The sequence below is a fragment of the Triplophysa rosa genome, linkage group LG21 (assembly GCF_024868665.1).
Source record: "Triplophysa rosa linkage group LG21, Trosa_1v2, whole genome shotgun sequence".
Classification (NCBI taxonomy): Eukaryota; Metazoa; Chordata; class Actinopteri; order Cypriniformes; family Nemacheilidae; genus Triplophysa; species Triplophysa rosa.
The window spans coordinates 218251-245738 of record NC_079910.1 but is presented as its reverse complement, the minus strand read 5'-3'; the positions used below and the strand labels follow the sequence as shown (position 1 = coordinate 245738).

The 27488-nt window shown below is 43.2% G+C and overlaps 2 protein-coding genes across 3 annotated transcripts; one reads left to right on the top strand and one right to left on the bottom strand.

Annotated features, from left to right (window-relative positions):
• The first annotated feature begins 814 nt into the window (after positions 1-814).
• On the top strand, positions 815-21890 carry txk (TXK tyrosine kinase). Of its 2 annotated transcripts, none has more exons than XM_057319631.1 (15): positions 815-946; positions 4541-4592; positions 4670-4724; positions 10292-10479; positions 10581-10640; positions 10774-10828; positions 11036-11109; positions 11420-11547; positions 11636-11710; positions 11796-11967; positions 12417-12633; positions 12842-12906; positions 13337-13455; positions 13555-13712; positions 21722-21890. In XM_057319631.1, exons 1-15 carry the CDS (start codon positions 934-936, stop codon positions 21827-21829), a joined length of 1539 nt encoding a protein of 512 aa, XP_057175614.1. In that variant the 5' UTR covers positions 815-933; the 3' UTR covers positions 21830-21890. The 2 variants fall into 2 exon arrangements, with proteins under 2 accessions (XP_057175614.1, XP_057175616.1); XM_057319633.1 differs by having other exon boundaries at positions 13555-13782; positions 21722-21889.
• LOC130545226 (uncharacterized) lies at positions 16944-26076 on the bottom strand. Its single transcript, XM_057319634.1, has 2 exons — positions 23345-26076; positions 16944-17000 (listed from the first exon to the last, which is right to left on the bottom strand). The coding sequence occupies exon 1, from the start codon at positions 25273-25275 to the stop codon at positions 24373-24375; it is 903 nt and encodes a 300-aa protein (XP_057175617.1). The 5' UTR covers positions 25276-26076; the 3' UTR covers positions 16944-17000; positions 23345-24372.
• Between the last annotated feature and the right edge of the window lie 1412 nt (positions 26077-27488).

Below are 27488 nucleotides of genomic sequence, written 5' to 3'. Positions count from 1 at the left end.
TACTACTTGTTTACTCATGCAGTTTTTTCTTAACCCATATATTGCATGAGCATATGAGCATCAGTCGACTGAAGTTCTGCGTTCATGCCATGTCGTGAGATTCGGTGAATTAGGCTAATAAACCAAAATATTACCTTGTAACTGAAAAGTTGTATTTTGTGTTACCCAGGAGAAAAAAGTGCACTACTATTCACTTAAATGTCTTTAAAGTGCTTTATTTTCACACAATAATTTTGTACTTATCATACCAAAAAATTCTCTTTAAACTGTTAAAAAGTTAAACTTAAGATCTACGTGCATGCAACTGCTATCTTGAGACAGCGTGCACTAGCCTATTTTTTTTAATTCTGAGCAAAACCCTTATCCCTAAATGCAAGTCTATGATGACCTCTGTCACGATGAGTCTGATGAAGACCTTATTTTTCTGTCTGGCTGAAGGTTTGTAGATATTTTTCATCACTATGGAGAGTAAACAGGGCCACACATTTGATGGAATGATCAAAGACTTTGTTTTACTAGAAAAATAATGAGCCTGTTTGTTTGTTATTTTTCATTTTCTATACTGCATCTTGCTTTACAGTTTTTTATGTTGTAAAAATGTTTAAATCTGTATGATGTCTTCTCTAACAATCGCATATATTATTTATGTAGCTGTGTGTGTGTGCAGGCACATATCTTTATTTTTTTCTATGTGACATCCTCTAACCGAGTGTGTGTGTGTGTGTGTGTGTGTGTGTGTGTGTGTGTGTGTGTGTGTGTGTGTGAATACGTCATCTTTCCTCTTTCCTCTCATTAACACACACACACGCACACACACACACACACACACACACACACACACACACACACACACACACACACACACACACACACACACACACGCGCGCAGACAGTGTTGAGCATCAGGAGGATTAACAAGTTTGCTGCGGTAAAATGATTCACTCCAGTGAGTAAAAACACATTATTTACTAAACTATTGACTGGTGTTATAAATATCAGGAAAGTAAAGTGAAATCTTTTCATTGACAGATCTGTTGTGAGTTTTTGATTTGGTCATTTATTTTTTGATAGTTATTCAACAATGACAGTTGTAGATATTTTGTGGGGTTTTTTGTGTTTGATGTTTGACTTCCTGAAAGACGCACGTGAGAAATGTAACATGTGTTTTTTATGACTGTGGTTCAGTTTATTTCTAAAGCACAATAACAACAACAGTGCTGAACAATATCAGTTAAAACTGAATAAAATAATACATAAATCAAAAGGACTGACAAATAATTCTTATGAGGAAGCCTCTTTTGACTCACTCACTATAAGCCTTGTCTAAGAGATATGCTTTTACTGTAATTTGATTTTAAAAAGTGGGGCCAATAAGAGTTTCTGATTCAATGACCTGAGCCATGTAGCTGTGTAAACTCAAAAGGTCAGAAAGGTAAGAAGGTGCCATTCCATTTAAAAGTTAAGAACAACAACAACAAAACAAAGTGTGTGACTCATACTGTATGTGCATGTGTGTTGGTAAGCTGTAGGCCACACTTTCATTTCATTTCACTTTTCTTTAAGAGCAGCAGTGAGTTTGTTTGTGTAAATGTGATGGATGCAGTAGCGTAGCCATGAGGGGGACTGAGGGGATGTCCCTTCAGATATTTGATTGCTTAAAATAAAAAATAAAGAATTGTTGATTTGTTACTCTGGTTGATCGACCAATCAGTGCTCCATGCTGTTTTCAAAGTTATTGGTTTAATTATGTCACATGTTGTGCTAGCATCTTTTGCGCCAAGAGTTTAATTTTAATTTACTTTATTTTATGAAACCTTGCTACGCATATGGAATAACCGTTTTATAAAAGCAATAAGCCGTGTGAAGCAGTGTGTTACAGTGCATTTTATAACAGCTAAAGGGGTTTTAATGACTCCACTTTGCGTCGTGCCACAACACCCTTAGCTGTAATAAGAAGCACTTTAACCCACTGCTTCACACGGCTTATTGCTTTATTAAGTCATTACATCAAAATGCCAAGAGCATCCCATCAAACAATTCTTTCTGTTTATACAGAATAATGCAAAGAAGACACAGACTGTGTACAAGCTGTATCTCCTCACACAAAGGGATGCTCTAGATGTAGACATGCAATATAAAAAATGAAGACAAAATAATAGTTGAAAGTTAAACCTGAAAATCCAACAACTGGAAAAAGATGCAAGAAAAAACACCATAAGACCGTGACACAGGACATGTTGTTTCAACACTATAATAGCATGCTTTCTCTCCCAGCAAGCAGCTTCAACCTAAAATAAATTCATTTTATTAAACTGAAGGAAAAGTGAAAAATTAAAGCTTAAAGAAATGATAACTCTGCCTGTTTAATTGTCATTAAAAATCAGCTTATTGTCCCATCAGTCCTTCTCTACAACCATCACTGGCAGCCTCTCTCTCCTCAGGCAGACAATATACAACACACAAGGCATCACTTTTTACCTTGACATATTTGGAAACTGTCGCTGTAAATGATTTGGATTTAGATACTAGATCTTTTTGGCCAGTATAATTGTTTGACATTTCTGTTTCTAGCTATTATCAATTTATTGGGGAATGTTTAAATTAAAACTTTATATTGACATTAGTTTAAACATTTGATATCAAATAATCTAACACAGATGTATGACAACAGACAGTATATATTCATTTATTATTGTGGTCTATGATTTTTTTAATTGATTCAATTCTTAAAATTTGTATTACAGTTTTTCTCGATTGCTTAAACACATTTCTTGAAATCATGTCTCGTATTCTCTAAACAGTAAACACAAATCTATAACATCTCACCCGATTCCCCAAAGATCCTATTTTCAGGTCAAAATGAAGCTCTCTTCTCAAAACCATTCAAACTGGCTGAAAAACCAAACTTTTCCTGCAGACATGACACACAAGCCCTCAAAATCACCCACACTGAACACAGTCTTAGACACTGGTGAGATCAATTCAAAACACTGTTACTAAAACTCTTAGTGGGATTCAAGAATAATTTGACAGCTTAGTGTTTATTAGTATATACAACATAAAAGAGTGCACATAGAGCAAAGTGCAAGAATGAGCTTTAGGAAAAAATAAAAATAAAACATTACACTACTGTAAAGTAGATGAAGATGATCTTACAAGACAAGAGAAGTTCAAAAACCAAAGAACAATATAAACTGGTCATGCAACACAATACGGTACACAACTGCACAAATAACATTTACATTCAGGCATTTAGCAGATGCTTTTATCCAAAGCCACTTACAGAGAAGATAAAGGAAACAATACAGTGAAGCTATTTGTCAATAGGAGGCAATGTAAAAAATATGGCATCCTCTGAACCTTTGGCCCAATTTTGTAAAAGTAATTCCGTATTTTCTGCAAAAATACAGAACAGGTAAAAAGGGTGTACACGTGCTACAGTTTACTGGATACAGAAGAGTGAAATTTCTCTCATATAAAGTGTGTACTGTCATTATACTGTTTACTGTAAGTAGTATAAAGCGCAGTAGATGATTCTAGGATGCACAATTACCTGTGCTCCTATTGATATTATCCTGAGATTCTGATTGATGTGTCATCAGTTTTGCAACTGAATGTTTACTGATGGACAAATGTGCGCTATTTGAGTTTACATATTGACACTTCAGTTCATTATATTGTGTGTTTGTGTTTTCTGAATGAGAACATGGTTAAACCTTTGCAAATTGAGGCTGTTTGTGTGTGGGGTTTGTATAAGTTGGTGTATTGTTCTGAGAATGTGTTTATAGTTGTCAGAAAATGGTGAGTTGTTTCATGAATTGTGTGTTAGCAATCGAGAAAAACTGTAATAATGTTCAATAAAGTGATATAATATTGCATCATGAGAATCAGTGGTGATATCATCACATTACGGGTGGGTCAATGTTAACTGACCTCTAATTAAGCAACAAGTAAGGCTTAGCCTGACAGTTAGCCTGCCCCGGACCAGGCTAGTTTCCCAGCATAAGTTGCCGTAGTAACTGAGTTCCAACTATTTTAAGTTTGCTTTATCAAACCGAATTGACCGGCAATGAGTCTTATTGACCTAAATAAGCCTGGCATCTTGTTTTATGGAACAGCCCTCTGATTAAGAACCGCTAGGCTTTGTTTATGTTTGCTAAAACGTTGAAATGTGCTGTATACATATACACATATACAGTAATGGCCTCCTCAAAAATAAAATTCTGGCTACGCCACTGTTGATTGAGTTTGTAGTCGTCTTGTTTAAGCTGTAACAGCAGGAGATTAGGCTCGCTCGATTTGATGCGGCGCCGCAAGATCCGACAGGTGGTTGACATCAAAGTACCGCGAGAGCAATTCAAAAACCATAAAAAGTTTGCTTTCGAAACGCTTCCACCTGTCGGATCTTGTGGCACCGCATCAAGTCAATCAAGCCTATTGCCTATTTCAGCGCCGTGTGGTTTGTGTAGTAGCTGTTCACTTGTTCACAGTTGTGATGTTTGTGTCCATATGAATAACTCTGACGTTGTGTGATGTGTAGATCAGTCCAGTCACTGGATCTTCTGCTGCTGCTGCTGTGCTCTTCAGACCAGGTGAGAATCAGCTGAGCTCCCTGAGACACCAGTGAGACTGTAACGAGCATCTCTCTCTCTCTCTCTCTCTCTCCCAGGAGCAGCACGTGTGTAGATGTGAATAGCAGCAGACGTTCAGGGTCCATCTGTAGGGTATTCACTCGTTCACTCATTCTCTTATTGTCATTGTATTGTCAGTATCTCATGCTGTCCTGTACTCCTGTGTCATAACAGAAAAAACATCTCATGTCACAAAAATCAACATTTTTGACCCTGGACAACAAAACGTCCACATTTTTGACCCTGGACAACAAAACGTCTCGGTTACGGATGTAACCTCGGTTCCCTGATGGAGGGAACGAGATGTTGTGTCGAACCGACAGATGGGGTTCGTCCCTGAGAACCAATCGCTTCCGACTTCTTAGAAAAGGCCAATGAAAATTGGCGAATGAAATTTGCATGCCGGACTCCGCCCCCGGATATCAGGCGTGCCTCATTCATTCACCTTAGTTCTGAGGAGCCTGAGACCTCTCACGACTGCTGCAGTGGACAGCACGTGTTGTGGCAAGGAGGACACAACGTCTCGTTCACTCCATCAGGGAACCGAGGTTACATCCGTAACCGAGACGTTCCCTTTCTGTCGGTCTCTCGACGTTGTGTCGAACCGACAGATGGGGTTCCTATGGAAAACGCCATAACACTGTGCCCTGTCACAATCTCTAGCGAAGCGATGGTGACTGGCCTGGGCGTGTCAGCCGTGAGCGCAACCGCGAAATTGTAACCTACCAGTGGGTAGGTAGGGGGTCCCAGAGCTTTCTTGAAAGGTGGGAAGGCCCCTGCCTTCGGCCTCACAGGCGGCGGCCTTGTTTCTCTAACAGCGAGAAGCCACCTGGTACCGTAAGGCCACTGGGTAAGCGCTACTTCCTCAAGTGGGGGATGCGCTACAGAGACCACTTCCTACCTCAGGGAGGAGTCTAGTGGAGATACCAAAATGGTCTCACCAATAGGGGAGAGCTCATGGGAAGAAAGTGCGGACTGAAGGAGTTAACCGCGAGGTGGAGGTCCACCTAGGGAGGTCATGGGTTACCAAGGTGGGAACCAGCATGAGGATACATCAGATGGAACCGCCCTACTGGGGGGTTGCAACATCTGGTAGCACTAGGTCCGGTTAGAGCTATGTTGCGAATAACTCTAGAGATACCCGGCCTAAGGGGCAGGGCTGCTCTGCCCAGCCCGCCCGCAGGAGGTGCTTGCTAGTCATGGATGGAGTGCCTGTTCTTCACCCAGTGGGGGAAGAAGGGAGGCTAGTTAGTACGCTGACCCCCTTAGGAGAAAGGGGGAAGGTACTGTCATAGGCGTACACCCTACCGGCCGCCAGTCTTGCCTGATGCCTGCAAGACTCGAGCCGATACCGGTTTTATGCGGAGGCTGTAGGACCTCACGAAGGTGATGGGTGTAGCCCAACCCGCAGCTCTGCAGATGTCTGCCAGAGAGGCGCCTCGAGCCAGTGCCCACGAGGAGGCTTTACTCCTTGTGGAGAGAGCTCTCACCCAGTGGGCGTAGGCGATCTTAGGACAGGTACGCCACAGTGACGGCGTCCATGATCCAGTGCGCCAATCTCTGTTTGAGACAGCCCTCCCTGCTGATCTCCAAAACAGACAAAGAGCTGCTCAGAGCTGCTGTGGCTCTGCGTGCGGTCCAAGCAGAGGCGCAATGCGCGTACTGGACACAACACGGATGTGGTTGGGTCTTCCTCCCCGGTGGGGAGCGTCTGTAAGTTCACCACCTGGTGTCTCGGGGGAGTGGTGGGAACTTTGGGCACGTAGCCGGGCCGGGGTCTCAGGATAGCGTGAGAATCACCGGGCCCGAGTTCTAGGCAATCTGTGGACACGGAGAATGCTTTTAGGTCCGCTACCCTCTTGAGCGCCATCCGGAGAGCCGTCTTCATCGTGAGGTGAGAAAGAGCGGCATTTCCGAAGGGCTCCAGGACCACATCAAGGTCGCAAGAGGGTACGGAGCGCGGGTGAGGCGGTAGCCTTCCCGCGCCCCTTAGGAACCAAATGATCATGTTGTGCTGTCCTAGAGATTACCATCAACTGAGTCGTGATGAGCGGCAATAGCGGCTCCATACACGTTCAGTGTGGAAGGGGAGAGTTTACTCTCGAGTCTCTGGAAGGACAGCACGTACCCGATCAAGCAACTCCGCGGGTCTTCTCTTCGAGAAGAGCACCAGGATGAGAAGAGGCACCACTTATAGGCGTATAGTCGCCTAGTGGCCAGGGCCCTAGCCTGAGTAATGGTCTTAACCTCCTCAGGGGGTAGGCCACTCAGGATCTCCTCGTTCCGTCCAGGGTCCAGACATGGAGGTTCCAGAGGTCTGGCCCTTGATGCCATAATGTGCCCTTCCCCTGGGAAAGCAGGTCCTTCGTCAGGGGAATCGGCCAGGGGGGAGCTGTCGTCAAGAGCATTAGCTCCGAGAACCAAGTCCGGTTGGGCCAGTATGGCGCAACTAGTACACTTGATTCTCCTCTTCCCTGACCTTGCAGAGGGTCTGTGCAATGAGGCTCACTGGGGGGAAGACGTACTTCCGCTTGTCCCACGGCCAGCTGTGCGCTAGAGCATCCGTGCCGAGGGGGGCCTCAGGCGGGGAGTACCTTAGCGGGCAATGGGTGGTGTCCAGGGAGGCGAAGGGGTCTACCTGAGCATGCCCGAACTGCACCCAATGAGCTGGACTGCGCGGGGATGGAGTCGCCACTCTCCGCGAGGCGTCAACTGACAAGAGAGCACATCGGCTGTCTGGTTCAGGTCGCCTGGGATATGTGTGGCTCGCAGGGATCTTCTCACCTGCGGACTCCACAGGAGGAGGCGTCGGGCGAGTCGTGTTAGCTGCCGTAAGCGAACGCCACCCTGGTGGTTTAATACGCTATGGCAGCTGTGCTGTCCGACCGGACCAGCACGTGCTTGTTCTGCACGAGAGGTTGTAACCCCTTCAGTGCGGGTTGCACTTCCAACAACTCTAGGCAGTTGATATGCCTGCGCAGGCGGGGGCCCGTCCATCGCCCCGACACTGCGTGCCCGTTGCACACGGCACCCCAACCCTGCAGGGAGGCGCCTGTCGACCCTGACACGTCTCGACCTGCCCGAGAGGGACCCCCGTCCATAGAAAGGTCATTGAAGACCAAGGGGTTAGGGTGCGTCGGCAGAAAAGCGTAATCACCATCCGCCTGCTGCCGGTGTGCCACGCTCTCCAGGGAACTCGACTCTGTAGCCAGTGTTGGAGCGGTCTCATGTGCATCAACAGGAGCCTGTTCCCGCTGACTGCTTGAAATATTCCAGGCAGTTCAACACTGACTGAGCGCAGTCGCGCTGTAATGGAGACAGAGTTGAGTTCCATACCAAAAAAAGAGGATGCTCTGCACAGAGGAGAGCTTGCTCTTTTTCGCTTGACCTGTGGTCCCAATCGATCTAGGTGCTGAAGCACTAGGTCCCTGTGTGTACATAACAGATCTCACGAGTGTGTCAAATGAGCCAGTCGTCGAGATAGTTTAGTACCCGCACACCTCTCTCCCTGAGGGGAGTGAGGGCGGCTTCCACGATCTTCGTGAAGACTCATGGGGACAGGGACAGGCCGAAGGGGAGGTCTCTGTACTAATATGCCTGACCCTCGAAAGCGAATCGTAGGAACGGGCGATGACGAGGTAGAAATGAGACATGAGAGTAAGCGTCCTTCAGGTCGATTGCCATGAATCCATCTTGACATCTGATAGATGCCAGGATGCGCTTCTACGTGAGCATCCTGAACGGCAGCTTGAGTAGGTGCCTTTTCAGGGTACGCAGATCTAGCGACCCCCGCTCTTTTGGGGACGATGAAGTACGGGCTGTAACATCTCGGCTAGAGGGACGAGCACGATCGCTTCCTCACCAGAGGGTTGGCGACCTCGGCCCGAAGCACGGGGCATCCTTGCCTCTGCTGAGGTTAAGAGGATGCCCCGAAACTTGGGCAGGCGTCTGGGGAGTTGGATCGTGTAGCCGAGACGGACCGTATCCCTTAGTCACCGTGACGGTTTGGGAAGCTCTTGTCAGGCTCCCAGGGACCGAGACAGGGAGGCTAGGGGTACGTTCTGCTTCATCGACCTCCCGGGGGTGGTTCGATGGCTGGCGGTGTGGATCCCTCGCCGTGGGGGGGACCCCGGAGAGGAGATCAGCTCTGCAGTTTTACCTGCCTGGCAATGATGTAGCACAACGCACCATCGAATGAGAGTGCTTAGGCTGATGATTATCCTCGACATTGGGTCTTGCCGCAACGTCGAGTTGCCGAACACCGTCGTGTAGAGGGTGAGAGCGGCTGTGATAATACCCAGACGATGATGTGGCACAATGCACCGTTGATTGAGAGTGCTTAGGCTGCTGATTATCCTCGACATTGGGTCTCGCTGTGACGCAACGTCGAGTTGCCGAACACCGTCATGTAGAGGGTGAAAGCGGCTGTGATAAACGCCCGGAGAGGGAGAAAACTTTTAGAAGTGGGCTGTTGGGACGGGGCAGGACCATCCCGGATCGACCAACAGCAATGGAATGGCTGGGGTCAGGCCCGAAGGTATTCTCGATCTCCCTGGGGTCTTCCCATGAGGGCCGCTTTGGCTTCCGATGTCTCGAAGAGGACCAGGGCTGCTGGGAAGCAGACGGTGCACGGGATCGCGGCAGCCAGTGGGCGGTCGAGTCGCACCTGGGGAGGACATACTTGATATCCTCTGTCTGCTCCCTAACTGTCGAGCTCGACAGTATCACCAAACAGCCCCCCCTTGCGAGATGGGTGCATCGAAAAAGCGGACTTTCTCGGCGTTACTCACCTGTGCAAGGTTCAGCCAGAAGTGTCTCTCCTGGACCACAAGTGTGGACATTGCCCAACCCAGGGCCCGCGCGATCACCTTGGTCGCCCGAGAGCGTTGGGAGAGGCAGTGCGGTGCACCGCAACCCAATGCCGGCGGCCCGGGAAAGCATGGCTGACATTTCGACGTCCGCTTCTTCCTGATCTCGACCCCCGGAGGGAGGTAGCTTCAAGGAATCGTCGGAGTCTGATGCCAGTAAGTCACCCTCCGATGCTGCAACAGACATCTCATCATCACGTACCGTGTCCGATACGTGATTGAGGAACAAGACGGTGGGACTGTCTCATGGGGAACGGTCAGACGAGTAAGACGAGGTGCGAACGGTCCGCGAGCCAGTGGCTGACGGATTAGCACTCACAGTAATCCTCATATCACCCTCGCTGCTCGCCGTAGCGGGCGGCAGGGCCGTAGTCCTGCCGTCACGGAACGGGAAGCAGACGAGGTGGTGGCTGAGTCCCGTGGGAACACAGCCACCCGTGACGCAATGTCTGAATCGTCAACCGCCCGCAGTGCGGGCAGGACGTATCCACAACATCTTCCCCAGCGTACTGGAAGCAGACATCGTGTCCGTCGTGTCCGTAATCAGGGGCACTGTGGCAGGCCATCCACTCAAAAAAAAAAATGTTTTTATATATTTAAGGTAGGAAATTTACAAAATATCTTCATGGAACATGAGATTTACTTAATATCCTAATGATTTTTGCCATAAAAGAAAAATCGATAATCTTGACCTATACAATGTATTTTTTGTCTTTTACTAAAAATGTTCCCGTGCAACTTAAGACTGGTTTTGTGCTCCAGGGTCACATTTGTTCATTTTCCATGTTACAGTCTCAGCTGTCCAAAAAGAAGCTGCCTTACCCTCCTCCTGATGATGATGATGATGGGATGATGAAGGTGGTAGCCATGTATGATTTCTCTGCCAGAGAGAGTTCAGACCTGACGCTTCATCAAGGAGACGAGTACACTATACTCCATAAACAAGACCAGCTGTGGTGGAGAGCCAAAGATGAACATGGGTCGGTGGAACACAAACTCACAAAAAAATAAAATACACATCCAATGAACTACTTTAAAACCTTTCACACTGATCAAGGGAATCATGACGATTCTCTCTCAGGAACAAGGGTTTCATTCCCAGTAACTACGTCACAGAAGTGGGGACCATAGAAGCCAACCAGTGAGTGTCATTTTGTCTAAATCTTCTTAACCAATCAGAGCCACTTTGACTTCTCTTTATCCAATCAGAGCTATCTTCAAAATTTGACCTGTTCATTTCAATTGAATTAAATTGTGTGTGTTGTGTTGGTCAGCTGGTACTGTAAAAACATCAACAGAGCTGAAGCAGAACATTTACTCAGACAAGAGGTGACATTTTTTGGATCCCTAACAATAATCACCATCACCATTACCTGTTATTCATGATGAGTTATGTCGTGTTGTTTTGTGTGTGTTCTGTGGTGTTGTGTTGTATTGTGTGTGTGTTGTGTTCTGTGTGGTGTTTTGTTCAATGTATTGTGTTCTGTGTGTTGTGTTGTGTTGTGTTGCGTTGTGTTGTGTGTTGTGATGATGAAGGGTAAGGATGGAGGGTTCGTGGTCAGGAGCTCCAGTCAGCCGGGCAGCTACACCGTGTCAGTTTATTCCCAGAGGTACAAACTCAGATATGATGACGTGATTGACTCTTTGATGGCTTCATTGATGACGTGATTGATTCTGTGATGGCTTCATTGATGACGTGATTGATTCTGTGATGGCTTCATTGATGACGTGATTGATTCTGTGATGGCTTCATTCATGACGTGATTGATTCTGTGATGGCTTCATTGATGACGTGATTCATTCTTTGATGGCTTCATTGATGACGTGATTGATTCTGTGATGGCTTCATTGATGACATGATTGATTCTGTGATGGCTTCATTGATGACGTGACTGATTCTTTGATGGCTTGATGGAGCAGTTTAGGTAAAGGGGAGATCAAGCACTATCAGATCAAGCAGACAGACGCAGGGCTCTTCTACCTGGCAGAAAAACATCTCTTCAACTCCATCCTAGAACTCATAAACTACCACAAACACAATTCAGCAGGTACTCACATCAGTTGTGTGTGTGTGTGTGTGTGTCATTCTTCTCTACTGCCGCCTTTCAAATCAATGGGATGTGTCTGTGTGAACAGGTCTCATGTCACGGCTGCGATATCCCATTGGACCACTGGGGAAATGTCTTCCGGCAACGGCAGGATTTAGTTCAGGTCAGACATGTCAATTCCATTCAGTCAATACATGAAACACATTTCCATGCTTCTTCTATCAATGTTGTTCGCTTGTTGTTCGTAGACAAATGGGATATCGATCCGTCTGAATTGACGTTCATGAAGGAACTGGGCAGTGGTCAGTTTGGAGTGGTCAGACTGGGCAAATGGAGAGCGCAGCATAAAGTGGCCATAAAAACCATCAATGAAGGAGCCATGAGTGAAGACGACTTCATAGAGGAGGCCAAGATCATGACGTAAGAAACACACACACGCACACATGCTGAGCGAGAGGAAAGTTTGTCGAGAAGCTGGAAAATGTGGTTTGCGTGTGTGACTTCCTGTGTCATGAACATTACTCCGTGACTTCAGAAGAATTCTTCTCTCTCTTTTTTCTTGCGCTGTGACTCAAGAACCATCAGAGGAACTTTCAAAATCCCCTGTTAAATTGAACAGAAATGTCCGATTTACTCAAATCTTTGACCTTTAATGCACGGGGAGTGACTTTGAGTAAAAGCGTCTGCCAAATGCGCTGAATGTCAATGAGTTTTGTGGAGTTTTTATTTGGACCTAAATCTGTAAAGTGAAATCGTTGTGGACATTGTGTGATGTTGCATGTCAGCTGGTGAAAGAAAGGCGATCTCATCTACTGAGCTTGGAAAGAGTAACACAATGTTATGTGACATTGCTCTGTGTGTGTGTGTAGGAGAATGTGTCACCCTAAACTGGTTCAGCTATACGGCGTGTGTGTCACCCGGCGGCCCATCTGCATTGTGACCGAATTCATGGAGAACGGCTGTTTGCTTCACTTTCTGAGACAGCACAGTGGAAGTCTGGAGCAAGTGACGCTGCTCTTCATGTGTCAGGACGTCTGTGAAGGGATGGAATACCTGGAAGAAAACAACTTCATCCACAGAGACCTGGTCAGAGACAAACCTTCAGCCCGTCCGTCCGTCTACACACACTTCTGCTACATCAGTGGCTTCAGAAAATAAAGCTTGTGCTCTTGATATGATCTCTTGTTTCTTCGCTGTTTTATAAAGCACCTCACAGTCTTCACACGCAGTATGCACTATTCAGTCTGACTTGTGTTTTGAGTAAAGCTCTGAGTGGTGTGCGTGTCGTCCGCAGGCCGCACGGAACTGTCTGGTGAACGAGAGATGCGTTGTGAAAGTGTGTGACTTTGGCATGACCAGGTGACGAGCAGGTTCTCCTCTCACAGAGCGCTTTTCCACCATCGCACAGTCTGAAACAGTTACAGTTATGTTTCCACATGAGCCTGGTTCGACACGGCATGATTACAAACTGTTCTCGGCTCGGAATTTTTAGCTCGGTTCTACAACACGCTCTCTAATCGTGCTAATGAATGCGCGCAGAGCTGTTATAGCTCAGTCTTTTGTGTTTACCGAGGCAGCGCGTGACGCGTTTGTGTTTACATTCTAAACATTCCCGTTATCAGCCCTGCGGTGGAAAATGAAACCATTTACGTACCAACTGGCATGGATCGGCACAGAGTGGAACGATTAAGCAACGAGAACGATTCGGCACGGTGGTGGAAAAGTGCACGTCTCACGTGAAACGTGTCCAGTTCTTTCTCTGTGCTCATACGTGCCTTTATTCCTGCAGATACGTGTTGGATAATCAATACATCAGCTCCATGGGCTCCAGGTTTCCCGTCAAATGGTCTCCACCTGAAGTTCTTCATTTCAACAAGTACAGCAGCAAGTCAGACGTCTGGTCATTCGGTGAGGGTGACACTCTAAGGAGCCCAAGAAAAGTGTGAAGTGTGATCTTGAGCACATGTGTGTCCATGTCTATGAACGTGTGTTGTGTTTATCGTGCAGGTGTGTTGATGTGGGAGGTCTTCTCGGAGGGGAAGATTCCCTTTGAGAATCGCTCGAATGTGGAGGTGGTGGAGGAGGTGACCGGTGGTGGACGTCTCTACAGACCTCACCGAGCGACTCCACACGTCTACAACATCATGTACAGTTGCTGGCATGAGGTTCATTCATTTACATTTCTCATCGTTTCAGGGGTCATGGCGTGCCTTTTAAAGGAGTCATTCGCCGGAAGTACGTGTTTTTCTTTGTCTTTTGTGTGTTATAAGTTGCCCGTGCATGTATTAGACACGCAAAAATTTAAGTGTCGGAACAAAAGAAGCGAATGCTCACCCAGACCTGCCTGAAACGCCTCGTGTAACCACACCCCCACAACTTGACGTCAGCTCGTGGAGTGATTTGACTAAAACCGCCCAAATCTACACACAAGTAATGTGGGCGGTCTTGTAAATGTCATTGTACAGCCGCCGGAGCAGTCATGTCGTGGAGACGCTGTGTGTTCCGTTGCCAAAAGAAAACCTCTTTGTTTTCTCTGCCAAAAGATGAGTCAACAAAAAACGAATGGTTACATTTGATTTTCAACACTGTTCCAGAGAAGTACAATGAAAAAGTGCTAGATTGTGCAGAGCATTTTAACGACGATTGCTTCACTAATCTGGGAGCGATCAAGACCGGCCATGCACGGCAGCTTCTGTTAAAAAGTGGGGCAATTCCATCGGTTAAAACTCCGCGAGGACAGTCTGGCACTTCAGATTCATTCATTTCATTACACTGACGCCAAATCTTTTATAACGTCGTATATAAAAGGTAAAACAGTTGGCTATAGTTTTAAACTATTTAAAGTAGTTTTTTAATAAAAACTTGACAATCCTTAACATCCTGCTCGAGTCGCGCTGGCAAAGTTAATGTATCGGCATGAACTTCATTCTCCGGATCAGATTCGGGCTCGAATTGATAGGGAAGTATCGATGCCATTTTATCACCTGTCATTAGTTTTGAAACCTGATGTTCCGAATATGGTAAGAGGCGTTACATTTCGTCACACAATTGCAGTATTCCACCAGAATAATTCTCTCTCTGGAGAGAAGAGGAATGAAGGTTAGTCGCAGCAAGACAGAATACATTGTGTGTGAATGAGAGGGATCCAAGTGGAACAGTGAGGTTACAGGGAGAAGAGGTAAAGAAGGTGCAGGATTTTAAGTACTTAGGGTCAACAGTCCAGAGTAATGGGGAGTGTGGAAAAGAGGTGAAGAAGCGTGTGCAGGCAGGTTGGAATGGGTGGAGAAAAGTGTCAGGTCTGTTGTGTGATAAAAGACTACCAGCAAGAATGAAAGGAAAGGTGTACAGGGCAGTAGTGAGACCATCGATGTTGTTTGGAGACAGTTGCACTGAGGAAAAGACAGGAGGAAGAGTTAGAGGTAGCAGAGCTGAAGATGTTGAGGTTCTCTTTGGGAGTGACGAGGATGGATAGGATCAGTAATGAGTACATCAGAGGGACAGCACATGTGAGATGTTTTGGAGACAAAGTTAGAGAGGCCAGGTTGAGATGGTTTGGACATGTTCAGAGGAGGGAGAGTGAATATCAGCACAATGCACAATGTCAGACACTGTAATATTCTCTGGCCCCCTCACTGCTTATCGTGGTGATGAGATTTATAGCAGATTATCATCACTAAATGGCTGGTTGTCTGAGTGGTGCCTGCAGAATGATATAGTTTTTATAAATAACTGGAAGTGTTTTAAGGGCAGACCTGACCTGTTGAAACGAGATGGTCTCCATCCCTCCTGGGCTGGGGCTTCCATCCTGTCTAGAAATATGGCAAAAAGTCTTAATGCTAATGCTAAAACTTGACTCGCTGGGGCCCAGGTCAGGGAGCAGACAGTATGGCTTAACCAACTGTCTGCTTGCCGTCTCACGTCGCAGAATACACAAAATGTACAACATGTAGTAATCCGTTCTCCCAAACATCACAAAATAGAGACTGTGTCTGTCCCCCGGATTAGCAAACATAAAATAATGCGTAAACCTCTTGAAAGTAATTTAATAAACGTTAAACAAACTAAACATGAACAAAATACAGATAATCAACTGTTACGACTCGGATTGCTAAATATTAGATCTCTCTCTAATAAAGCACTTTTTGTTAACGATATGATAACAGATCATAAAATAGACATGCTCTGTTTGACAGAAACATGGCTAAAACCAGATGATTATATTGCTTTAAATGAATCTGTCCCCCAAGATTATTATTATAAACACGAGCCTCGTCTAAAAGGCAGAGGGGGAGGTGTCGCAGCACTTTACAATAACTCTCTTAGCATTTCCCAGAAGTCGAACTCTAAATATAATTCTTTTGAAGTCATGGTTCTTCATGTTTCAACACCTAATACTAAAGATAAAACACTTTTTAAATTGATTCTAGCTATTGTATATAGGCCTCCAGGGCACCACACAGATTTTATTAAAGAATTTGGTGGGTTCTTATCAGAACTAGTACTGGCCGCAGATAGACTCCTTGTCGTTGGTGACTTTAACATCCACGTAGATAACGTTACAGATGCCTTAGGAATGGCTTTCAAAGACACTCTTAACTCCATGGGCATTAGTCAACATGTGTCAGGACCCACTCACCTTCGTAATCATACTTTAGATTTAATACTGTCTTACGGTATAAATGTGGACGACGTTAAAATCCTTCAGCAGAGTGAAGACATTTCGGATCATTATCTGGTATTATGTTTGCTTCACTGGCCTACGGCTGCAAATAAAACTCATTGTTACAAATATGGTAGAACAATAACTTCAACTACCAAAGATGCGTTTCTCGATAATCTGCCCGAATTGTCTCAAATCATGAGAAATAACGTTGAAGATCTTGACATTACCACTGAAAATTTTAATTCCACCTTCTCGGTAACGCTAGACAAAGTTGCTCCACTACGTTTAAAGAAGATTAAAAATGGCAGCCCCACACCGTGGTATAATGAACACACTCAGGCTCTAAAGAAAGCGGCCCGAAAAATGGAGCGCAACTTTAAGAAAACTAAATTAGAGGTATTTCGTACAGCATGGAAGGATAGTATTCGAAAATACAGGAAAGCCCTAATAACTTCTAGATCCGCCTACTTTTCATCACTAATAGAAGAAAACCAGCACAACCCTAGGTTTTTATTTAACACGGTGGCTAAATTAACAAAAAATAAATCGTCAGTGACTTCTGATCCTGTATATCAGCATAGCAGTGATGAATTTATGAACTACTTCACATATAAAATCCAAGATATTAGAGAAAAAATTATAACAATGCAATCAGAAGTGAAACCCGCTGAACAAACTAACTACAGCGCCCTTAAGGAGAAAATGCAATTATTTTATACCGTAGATCAAGATGAGCTGTCTAAAATTATTAGATCATCTAAATCAACAACATGCATACTAGACCCTATACCTACAAATCTACTGAAAGAGATGCTCCCAGAAATTATAGATCCTCTTCTTGGTATTATTAACTCATCTCTGACATTAGGACATGTGCCTAAAGCATATAAGGTGGCTGTTATAAGGCCCCTTGTCAAAAAACCCCAACTCGACCCTAGAGAACTAAGGAACTACAGGCCTATATCGAATCTACCTTTCATATCTAAAGTTCTGGAAAAAGTAGTTTCAACTCAATTATGCTCCTTCCTCCAAAGGAATGACATCAATGAAGAATTCCAGTCTGGATTTAGAGCATGTCACAGTACAGAGACTGCTTTGATCAGAGTTACAAATGATCTGCTATTGGCGTCTGACCGAGGTTGTATCTCGTTATTGGTGCTGCTAGACCTTAGTGCTGCATTCGATACCATTGACCACAGCACACTCCTACATAGACTCGAAAATTATGTCGGCATTAAGGGAATAGCTTTGAAATGGTTTAAATCTTATTTATCCGACCGTTTTCAATTTGTAGCAATAAACAATGAGGTGTCACGCAAATCGCAAGTCCAGTACGGTGTACCACAGGGCTCAGTCTTAGGGCCTCTGCTCTTCGCATTATACATGCTACCTCTAGGAGATATAATAAAGCGACACGGAGTTAGCTTTCACTGTTATGCTGATGATACTCAACTTTATATTTCCTCGAAGCCTCATGAAACACAGCAGTTCCATCGAATAATGGAATGCATAGTCGATATAAAAAACTGGATGAGTAACAACTTTTTATTACTGAACTCGGACAAAACGGAAGTGTTACTTATTGGACCGAAAACTGCTATAAGTAACAACCAAGAATACTGTTTAACTATTGACGGATGTTCCATAAAACCCTCGTCGTCAGCAAAGAATCTTGGCGTTCTATTCGATAGTAATCTGTCATTTGAGAGCCACGTCGCCAACACCTGTAAAATTGCGTTTTTCCATTTTAAGAATATATCTAAACTACGTCATATGCTGTCAATCTCAGATGCAGAGAAGTTAATTCATGCATTCATGACATCAAGACTAGATTACTGTAATGCACTGTTAGGTGGTTGCCCTGCAGGCTTATTACAAAAACTCCAATTGGTCCAAAACGCGGCAGCTCGAGTTCTTACACGTACAAAAAAGTATGAACATATTAGCCCGGTTCTGTCAACCTTGCACTGGTTACCTATAAAGCATCGCGTTAACTTTAAAATCTTGCTTATTACCTATAAAGCCTTACATGGTTTAGCTCCTCAGTACTTGAATGAACTCCTTTTGTATTACAGTCCTTCACGTGCATTACGCTCTCAGGCGTCCTGTCAGTTGGTAATACCTAGAATTTCAAAATCAAGTGCAGGTGGTAGATCCTTTTCCTATCTAGCGCCTAAACTTTGGAATAGTCTTCCCTGCACTGTCCGGGAGGCAGACACACTCTGTCAGTTTAAATCTAGACTAAAGACGCATCTTTTTAATCTTGCATACACTACTCTTCCATAATATAAATCTTCAGAGGGTTTAGGCTGCATTAGTTAGATCAACCGGAACCAAAAACACAACTGATGTACTTGTTGCATCAAAGAGTACAGAACAGTACTCTACTCTCAGCCAGTCTTGTCTCATTGTTCCAAGGTTACCACAGCGAGCAGGATGCAGTTCATGGCCTGACCTGATGGTAGAGCGGAGAATGGGAAGTGGGGACCTGACAAGAGCTGAGATGATAGAGCTGGATAAAGAAGGACGCGGTCTCTTGACATGTCTTCACCACAAAACTTCAAATGCTATTAGATTATTAATGATAATCTTAAACTATAATTTATTTTATTATTAAGTTTATTTATTTTATTTAGCCTTGTTGTGCAAGCTCTCTGGAGCTTGTGCAGAGGCAGCAGCTTTTGCCAGAGGGGAACTGGAATCCCCTGGTTGGGCCTGGGTTCTCCTGAGGTTTTTTTTCTCGATTAGAGTTTTGGGTTCCTCTCCACCGTTTGCATACTGTTTTTGCACTATTTGCCTGGCCGGGGGGCTGCTTTAGAATTTTAAAGTTTTACTTCATTAATATTGCATATAGGAATTTATAGTCTGTTATATTTGACCTGTGCTTCACTCTTCTTTATCTTAAATGTGTGCTCTCACTGAGCGTGTGTGTGTGTACGTACGTGTGTGTGTGTGCGTGCGCATTCGTGTGTGTGTGTGTGTGTGTGTGTGTTGTGTGCGTGCACATTCGTGTGTGTGTGTGTGTCTCTATGTCTATGTGTGTTAGTACGTGTGCATATTGTGTGTGTGTGTCTCTATGTCTATGTGTGTTAGTACGTGTGCATATTGTGTGTGTGGAGTGTTTTGTATGTGGGTATGTCTGTCTTCTGTGTTTTCAACTTTTTTTTGTTTTTGCAGGTACAACTTTAATTATTTTGCTTATAGTCAATATGTCTCATTTACAGCTGCTTTGTAACAATGAAAATTGTAAAAAGCGCTATATAAATAAAGTTGAGTTGAGTTGAATACATCGGTAAAAGGATGCTGAGGTTAGAGCTGCCAGCCAGGAGGCCTAGAGGAAGACCAAAGAGGAGGTTTATGGATGTAGTGAAGGAGGACATGAAGGTAGTCGGTCTGAGAGAATAGGATGCGGGGGATAGGGCTAGATGGAGGCAGATGATTCGCTGTGGCGAAGAATTGCAGTATTCCACCAATCACTACGCAGTAGTGAACTGGCCAATCATAGCACATCTCGCTTTTCAGCGCAATGAGCTTTGTAAAATATCCTCGCGTTTCAGAGAGGCGGGGCTAAGAGGAGATACAAACATGCATGGTATGTGGAAAATACAGCGTTTTTTAACCTTAAATCGTGTATACACATTGTAATACATCTAAAGCAAACAATAATATTCGTTTTAGCCGCGTAAAATGACCCCTTTAATGATCGGAAAAACCTTCCTTAAGAACAGATTTAGAAACACTAAAGAGTCATAGATTGGCAACACATGGTTTCTCAAGCTGGGACCGGATCAGGTGCTCAATGCTGCCGGGTGGATGTCTGACGGTTAAAAAAACATAATAAATCACAACGTGGAGCATTTTTTAATTCAATGACCTCTTCTTACGACGTCTTGTAGTGCCATCACAAAAAGGGAAAAATTCTCTGGATGGGTTCGAACATCTGTGTAATTGCCACGGTCCTGCATTCTTGGTTCTGTATTTCTAGTCATGTGGCAGGATCGGGACGGAGCCCTTAGGTTCTATGTGAGAAAGCCATGAGTTGTTTGTTTTGACAGCTCATGTGTTTTCTCGTGTCTTGTCATTGGCCCCGCCCCTCTCGTTTCATGTATTGCTTCCCTGCCGTGTCTAATGTTTCCCACCTGCCCTGTGTCATTATCCCTCATTTGTCTTGCCTTTAAATAGTCCTCTTGTTTCATTGTCTGGTTGCTCGTGTATTACGTTCTGAATGTATGTATATGGTTCTTGTCTGTATGCTTGCCTGTGCCTCATGTTGCCGTCTTCCTGTCATAGTAAGTGTTAGTTTAGTCTGTCAAGTAGGGATGGGCGATATTATATCGTTTGCGATATACCGCGAAATTCCCCACACGATAGGAACTTAGTCTTCCCGCGATATAAACGATAAATTCTAGTTGATGACGTATTTCTTTGCGAGACCCATTCACGGCGCATATGTGAAGCGAAAATGGGTATAGCGGAGGGCGGACGTGAAGCTGAGAAAGAGTTTGCACTAAAAGACGAGCTAATCTCGTTTAGGTTGGCACTGTAGATGCATCCGAGTTAATGTTTAGTTTCACTTTCGTTTTATTTAATTTGTTTGTTAAGTATTCGTTGATAGTCATAAACGTTACACTACAACATTTAGTTTGGCTAAAAGTATTTATTTAAACATTCGTTAGATGTTATGCGCGCGTGCGCAAATTGTTTAATATGATTTCTTGCCTGTTATATACAGGATGAATGGAGCGTCCCGTGCGCAGCTCGCACCCACATGTGCTCTCATAGCGACACAGCGTGCACAGCACTGCTGCCTGTTTACATACAGTACAATGCGAGTTTGTATTACTTTATTTTAAATACGTTTACGAGCGTATAAAAGCATGGATTGTTTAATTAGATTTCTTTTATCCGCATTTTTCTGTTCTCTTTCTGTAGCGCGAGTCATAGACAGATTCAGTGTATGTTGCTGTGAGAAGGTTCACACAGTTCAAGCGAGAGTGATTGACAGCGTGATGCGATCGATCGTTTCCACCCAACAAAGAATATATACAGTTTTAGGTATGACATGTTTATTGAGCTTTAGTTAACCCCTTCACTGCCGCTGCCTGCATCTGGGTTCTTCCTCCACTCGACAATCCTGACAGTAATGATCTGAGCAGATTCTGTGGCCATCTTTAAGAATCGGCTGAAAACACATCTATGACCCATTAGTTCTGACTCCTTTCTCTTTTCTACTCTTTCTATCCTTAACCCTTAGCTCTGTATACTGTGGTAGGCTATATTAGACCAGTTTTATTGCACTTAAGCTTTTTGTTGTGCTTATGTTGCTCCAATTGTTTCCATTGTTCACCTCATTTGTAAGTCACTTTGGATAAAAGCGTCTGCTAAATGACTAAATGTAAATGTCAAAATGTCACATTTGATTGATCATGTCACGATCTTTGTCTTTTGCAAGCATGATTCTCATCATAGCAGGAATATCGTTTGAACGTCTGGTGTTTGGTCTGTCTACAGAGACCTGGTGGACGGCCGTGTTTTTCTGAGTTACTGCAGAACACCAGACAGATAACAGAGGACACACACACAACTGAAGCACATATTTCTCAGGCCTCCATCACATGACAGCTGACATCTTTACATCAAATAAATCCTATTCAATGTCAATGCTTTAAGTTTTGTGACTCATTCTTTTATACTATAAACCAGGGATCAACACACCTGTCTATAATCATCAAGCAGCCCTGAACATGTGTTTGATCCCCGGACAGACCCCTGGACTATAGACCGTAGAGCAGTGGTCACCAACCCTGCTCCTGGAGATCGACCGTCTTGAAGATTTCAGCTCCAACCCCAATCAAACACACCTGAACTATCTAATCAAGGTGTTCAGGTTTGCTTGATAATTACAGACAGGTGTGCTGAAGCAGGGTTGGAGCTGCAGTCTGCAGGACGGCCGATCTCCAGGAGCAGGGTTGGTGACCACTGCCGTAGAGGATGTTTGAGGAATCTGTGTTTATGGAGGCTCAGTGGTCAGAGCTTTGCATTAGCAATTGAAATGGTCTGTTTCCACAGCTGTTTATACCTTGTAATTCTAATGTGTCCTATAAGAGCTTATTCATGTGAAACGAGTTGAAGAACAGAACTTCTGGTGGGTTTTAAATGTTTTATTTAGGGTCTGTCTCTCTTCCTACTTGATCTTACAGCAAAATCATGCACATTTAATGGAATGATCACTGTCGCGTGTGTATATAAAAGTTGTTTTAACTTAAATTCTTTACAGGCTAGATGTTTCTTTACAAAACTTAATGGCCCGGTTTCACAGACACATATAAGCTATTTTTATAAAAATGCCCTAGTAAAAAACATGACTGGTGTGCATCTTGAGACAAAACAATGGCTCTGACATACTTAAAGATGTTTTAAGGGGAGTTATTTTCAGTTAAAACTGCTCAAACATTCATTTTAGTCCTGGGATTAGCCTTAAGCCTTGTCTGTGAAACCGGGCACATAAATATTTCCGTTGGTCTTTAAAAAAAGGAAATTTGGAAAATGTACATTTTGTAAATCATGTATGTATCAACCCTTCACTGGTTACCCATTAAGTATCGTATTGACTTTAAAGTTCTTTTAATGACTTATAAAGCCTTAAACGGTTTAGCCCCTATCTACATAACAGAGCTTCTACCACACTACAACCCATCACGCTCTCTAAGATCTCAAAACTCCAGACTTTTGATAACACCTAGAATAACTAAATCCACCAAAGGGGGCGGAGCTTTCTCAGACGTAGCACCTAAACTCTGGAATAGCCTCCCCGATACTATTCGAGGGTCAGACACACTCTCCCAATTTAAATCTAGATTAAAGACATCTTTTCAGCCAAGCATTCACTTATGCTAAATAAACACCGGGAGACTGCATTTATTAGATATTATTTACTAGAATAATCTTGCTTGTTCTATAAACACCATGAGCTGTGCTGTGTTTGACCTTTTTTTTGTGCTTTTAGGTTTTTCTTAGTTTCTCCTGTAAAGCGGCTTTGGAACAATGCACATTGTGAAAAGCGCTATATAAATAAAATTGAAACTGAATTGTTTCTTTAATATTGTTTTTCTAAAATAAAATAATCATCTCAACTCAACTCAACTCAACTTTATTTATATAGCGCTTTTACAATTTTCATTGTTACAAAGCAGCTGTACATGAGACACATTGACTACAAGCAAAACAATCAAAGTTGTACCTGCAAAAACAAGAAAAGGTTGAAAACACAGAAGACAGACACACCCACACACAAAACACTCCACACACACAACACGCACACGCACCAACACACACAGACACAGAGACACACACACACACACACACACACACACACACACACACACACACACACACACACACACACACACACACACACACACACACACACACACACACACACACACACACACACACACAAACACACACACACACACACACACACACACACGTACGTACACAGACAAGTACGCACACACACACACGCTCAGTGAGAGCACACATTTAGGATAAAGGAGAGAGAAGCACAGGTCAAATATAACAGATAATAAATTCCTATATGCAATATTAATTAAGTAAAACTTTAAAATTCTAAAGCAGCCCCCCCGGTCAGGCAGATAGTGCAAAAACAGTATGCAAACGGTGGCGAGGAACCCAAAACTCTAATCGAGAAAAAAAACCTCAGGAGAACCCAGGCCCAACCAGGGGATTCCAGTTCCCCTCTGGCAAAAGCTGCTGCCTCTGCACAAGCTCCAGAGAGCTTGCACAACAAGGCTAAATAAAATAAATAAACTTAATAATAAAATAAATTATAGTTTAAGATTATCATTAATAATCTAATAGCATTTGAAATTTTGTGGTGAAGACATGTCAAGAGACCGCGTCCTTCTTTATCCAGCTCTATCATCTCAGCTCTTGTCAGGTCCCCACTTCCCATTCTCCGCTCTACCATCAGGTCAGGCCATGAACTGCATCCTGCTCGCTGTGGTAACCTTGGAACAATGAGACAAGACTGGCTGAGAGTAGAGTACTGTTCTGTACTCTTTGATGCAACAAGTACATCAGTTGTGTTTTTGGTTCCGGTTGATCTAACTAATGCAGCCTAAACCCTCTGAAGATTTATATTATGGAAGAGTAGTGTATGCAAGATTAAAAAGATGCGTCTTTAGTCTAGATTTAAACTGACAGAGTGTGTCTGCCTCCCGGACAGTGCAGGGAAGACTATTCCAAAGTTTAGGCGCTAGATAGGAAAAGGATCTACCACCTGCACTTGATTTTGAAATTCTAGGTATTACCAACTGACAGGACGCCTGAGAGCGTAATGCACGTGAAGGACTGTAATACAAAAGGAGTTCATTCAAGTACTGAGGAGCTAAACCATGTAAGGCTTTATAGGTAATAAGCAAGATTTTAAAGTTAACGCGATGCTTTATAGGTAACCAGTGCAAGGTTGACAGAACCGGGCTAATATGTTCATACTTTTTTGTACGTGTAAGAACTCGAGCTGCCGCGTTTTGGACCAATTGGAGTTTTTGTAATAAGCCTGCAGGGCAACCACCTAACAGTGCATTACAGTAGTCTAGTCTTGATGTCATGAATGCATGAATTAACTTCTCTGCATCTGACATTGACAGCATATGACGTAGTTTAGATATATTCTTAAGATGGAAAAACGCAATTTTACAGGTGTTGGCGACGTGGCTCTCAAATGACAGATTACTATCGAATAGAACGCCAAGATTCTTTGCTGACGACGAGGGTTTTATGGAACATCCGTCAATAGTTAAACAGTATTCTTGGTTGTTACTTATAGCAGTTTTCGGTCCAATAAGTAACACTTCCGTTTTGTCCGAGTTCAGTAATAAAAAGTTGTTACTCATCCAGTTTTTTATATCGACTATGCATTCCATTATTCGATGGAACTGCTGTGTTTCATGAGGCTTCGAGGAAATATAAAGTTGAGTATCATCAGCATAACAGTGAAAGCTAACTCCGTGTCGCTTTATTATATCTCCTAGAGGTAGCATGTATAATGCGAAGAGCAGAGGCCCTAAGACTGAGCCCTGTGGTACACCGTACTGGACTTGCGATTTGCGTGACACCTCATTGTTTATTGCTACAAATTGAAAACGGTCGGATAAATAAGATTTAAACCATTTCAAAGCTATTCCCTTAATGCCGACATAATTTTCGAGTCTATGTAGGAGTGTGCTGTGGTCAATGGTATCGAATGCAGCACTAAGGTCTAGCAGCACCAATAACGAGATACAACCTCGGTCAGACGCCAATAGCAGATCATTTGTAACTCTGATCAAAGCAGTCTCTGTACTGTGACATGCTCTAAATCCAGACTGGAATTCTTCATTGATGTCATTCCTTTGGAGGAAGGAGCATAATTGAGTTGAAACTACTTTTTCCAGAACTTTAGATATGAAAGGTAGATTCGATATTGGCCTGTAGTTGCTTAGTTCTCTAGGGTCGAGTTGGGGTTTTTTAGGAGCTCCACTTCAAAAAATATTTTAATAGGTAACCTTGTTGTCGACGTAATTTCAAACAGCGGCCACAGTGGCGTAAGGTATTGTGTGTAGAGGATTGACGCTGGAGATAGGGGGGTTCTTATTCACCTTTAGCCAAAAATGCTCTTTTACCTAATTCCATTACATATCAGATCAGGAAGGCATTTGTTTTCAATAAAATCAATTTAAACTTAAAATGACCTTTTATTCAAAAAGTTTAGGTTAAGGGTACGTTGGGTATTGGGCTTTATTATCTCAATAAGTTACCATCCTTTTAATTATTTGGATAAATATAATGATTTACACGGTTATTATTTCATAATGTTTAATGCACAACAATACTGAGGTGCAAATAGTATCTGCCACTACTATAAGTATCAATATAGCATCTAACTCCTATTTACAGTTAATCAAAAGAAAATACAGCTATTTTTGGTTAGTGTAAATAGCATATCGAGAAATGCTTCCATATTCACTTAGTGTAAACAGAACCTACAGCTATTTAAACTTGGTGTAAATATCATCTGTCACTATTTTCACTTGGTGCAAATAGCCGCTGCCAAATAAAAATGAATGCATGTACAGCAGTATAGTTGTGAATATAATGTATAAGGAATATAATCTTGAATGGACTCATTACCTTTTGATTAAGACAATCACATGGATAAAGTAACCTTTATACCCCATACTTCCTAAAGGGACAATGCCCATATTCCCGCAACAAGTGTTGCTCAAACACTTATGAAACAGGAAAGGTAATTGCATAAACAAGTCAAACAATACATAAACATTCCCTGTACATACATGGATTCTCATAGCTGGGGTGATCTCCATGACGTCTGGCACAGATGGGGTGACCTCCATAACGTTTAGATCCAGTTTTGATCATTGGTTTGGTGACTGACTGTTGGCTTTATAGAAAAAGTGTCAAAACAGTACACTTTATTATAGTGTGCATTATTTATTACAAATGACCTGTATAATGAGAAATGCACTAGGGTTGTGACGGTGAGGAAATTTTCCCACCGGTTTATCAATATGTGACGACACCGGTAATACCGATATCACGGGGGGGGGGGGTCTGGGGGGGGTGTTTGTTGGAGTTTCCCTCTTTTCCTTCGCTTTTAAATAGCCTATGACTGTGCGCATTTCACTTTCACTTTTGAATTAGCGGTTAATTGCCAATTCGGCGTCAATGCTTGAATAAACAACAATACAGGGAAACAAAAACTCACTTATATGAAACAACGAACTGTTATTAATATAACAAAGAAAAATACACCATGCTACATAGGCTGAATAAAACGGAAAATCAGCAAACTATGTGTGCATTTCACTTTTGAATTAGCATGTATTGCCAATTCGGCGTCAATGCTTGAATAAACTACAACAATACAGGGGGAAAAAATCAAACTCACTTATATGAAACAACAAACTTTCATTAATATAACGAATAAAAATACACCATGCTATATAGGCTGAAAAAAACGGAAAATCAGCAAACTGTGGTGTGGAACAAAGTAGCCTAAATAATAGAACATTTATCACGTAGCCTATTAGAACGTTTTTTTTAAATGAATAAGGAAATAAAATAGGACTAAATGTATTTTTTAATTAAATAAGGTAAAACCAAATAAGTAATAAACGAATGTAAAAAAACCTTCCAAAATCACCTTACATAAATGGCAAGTCAGCAGTCTTTTCAAAATAAAAAATAAATCAAA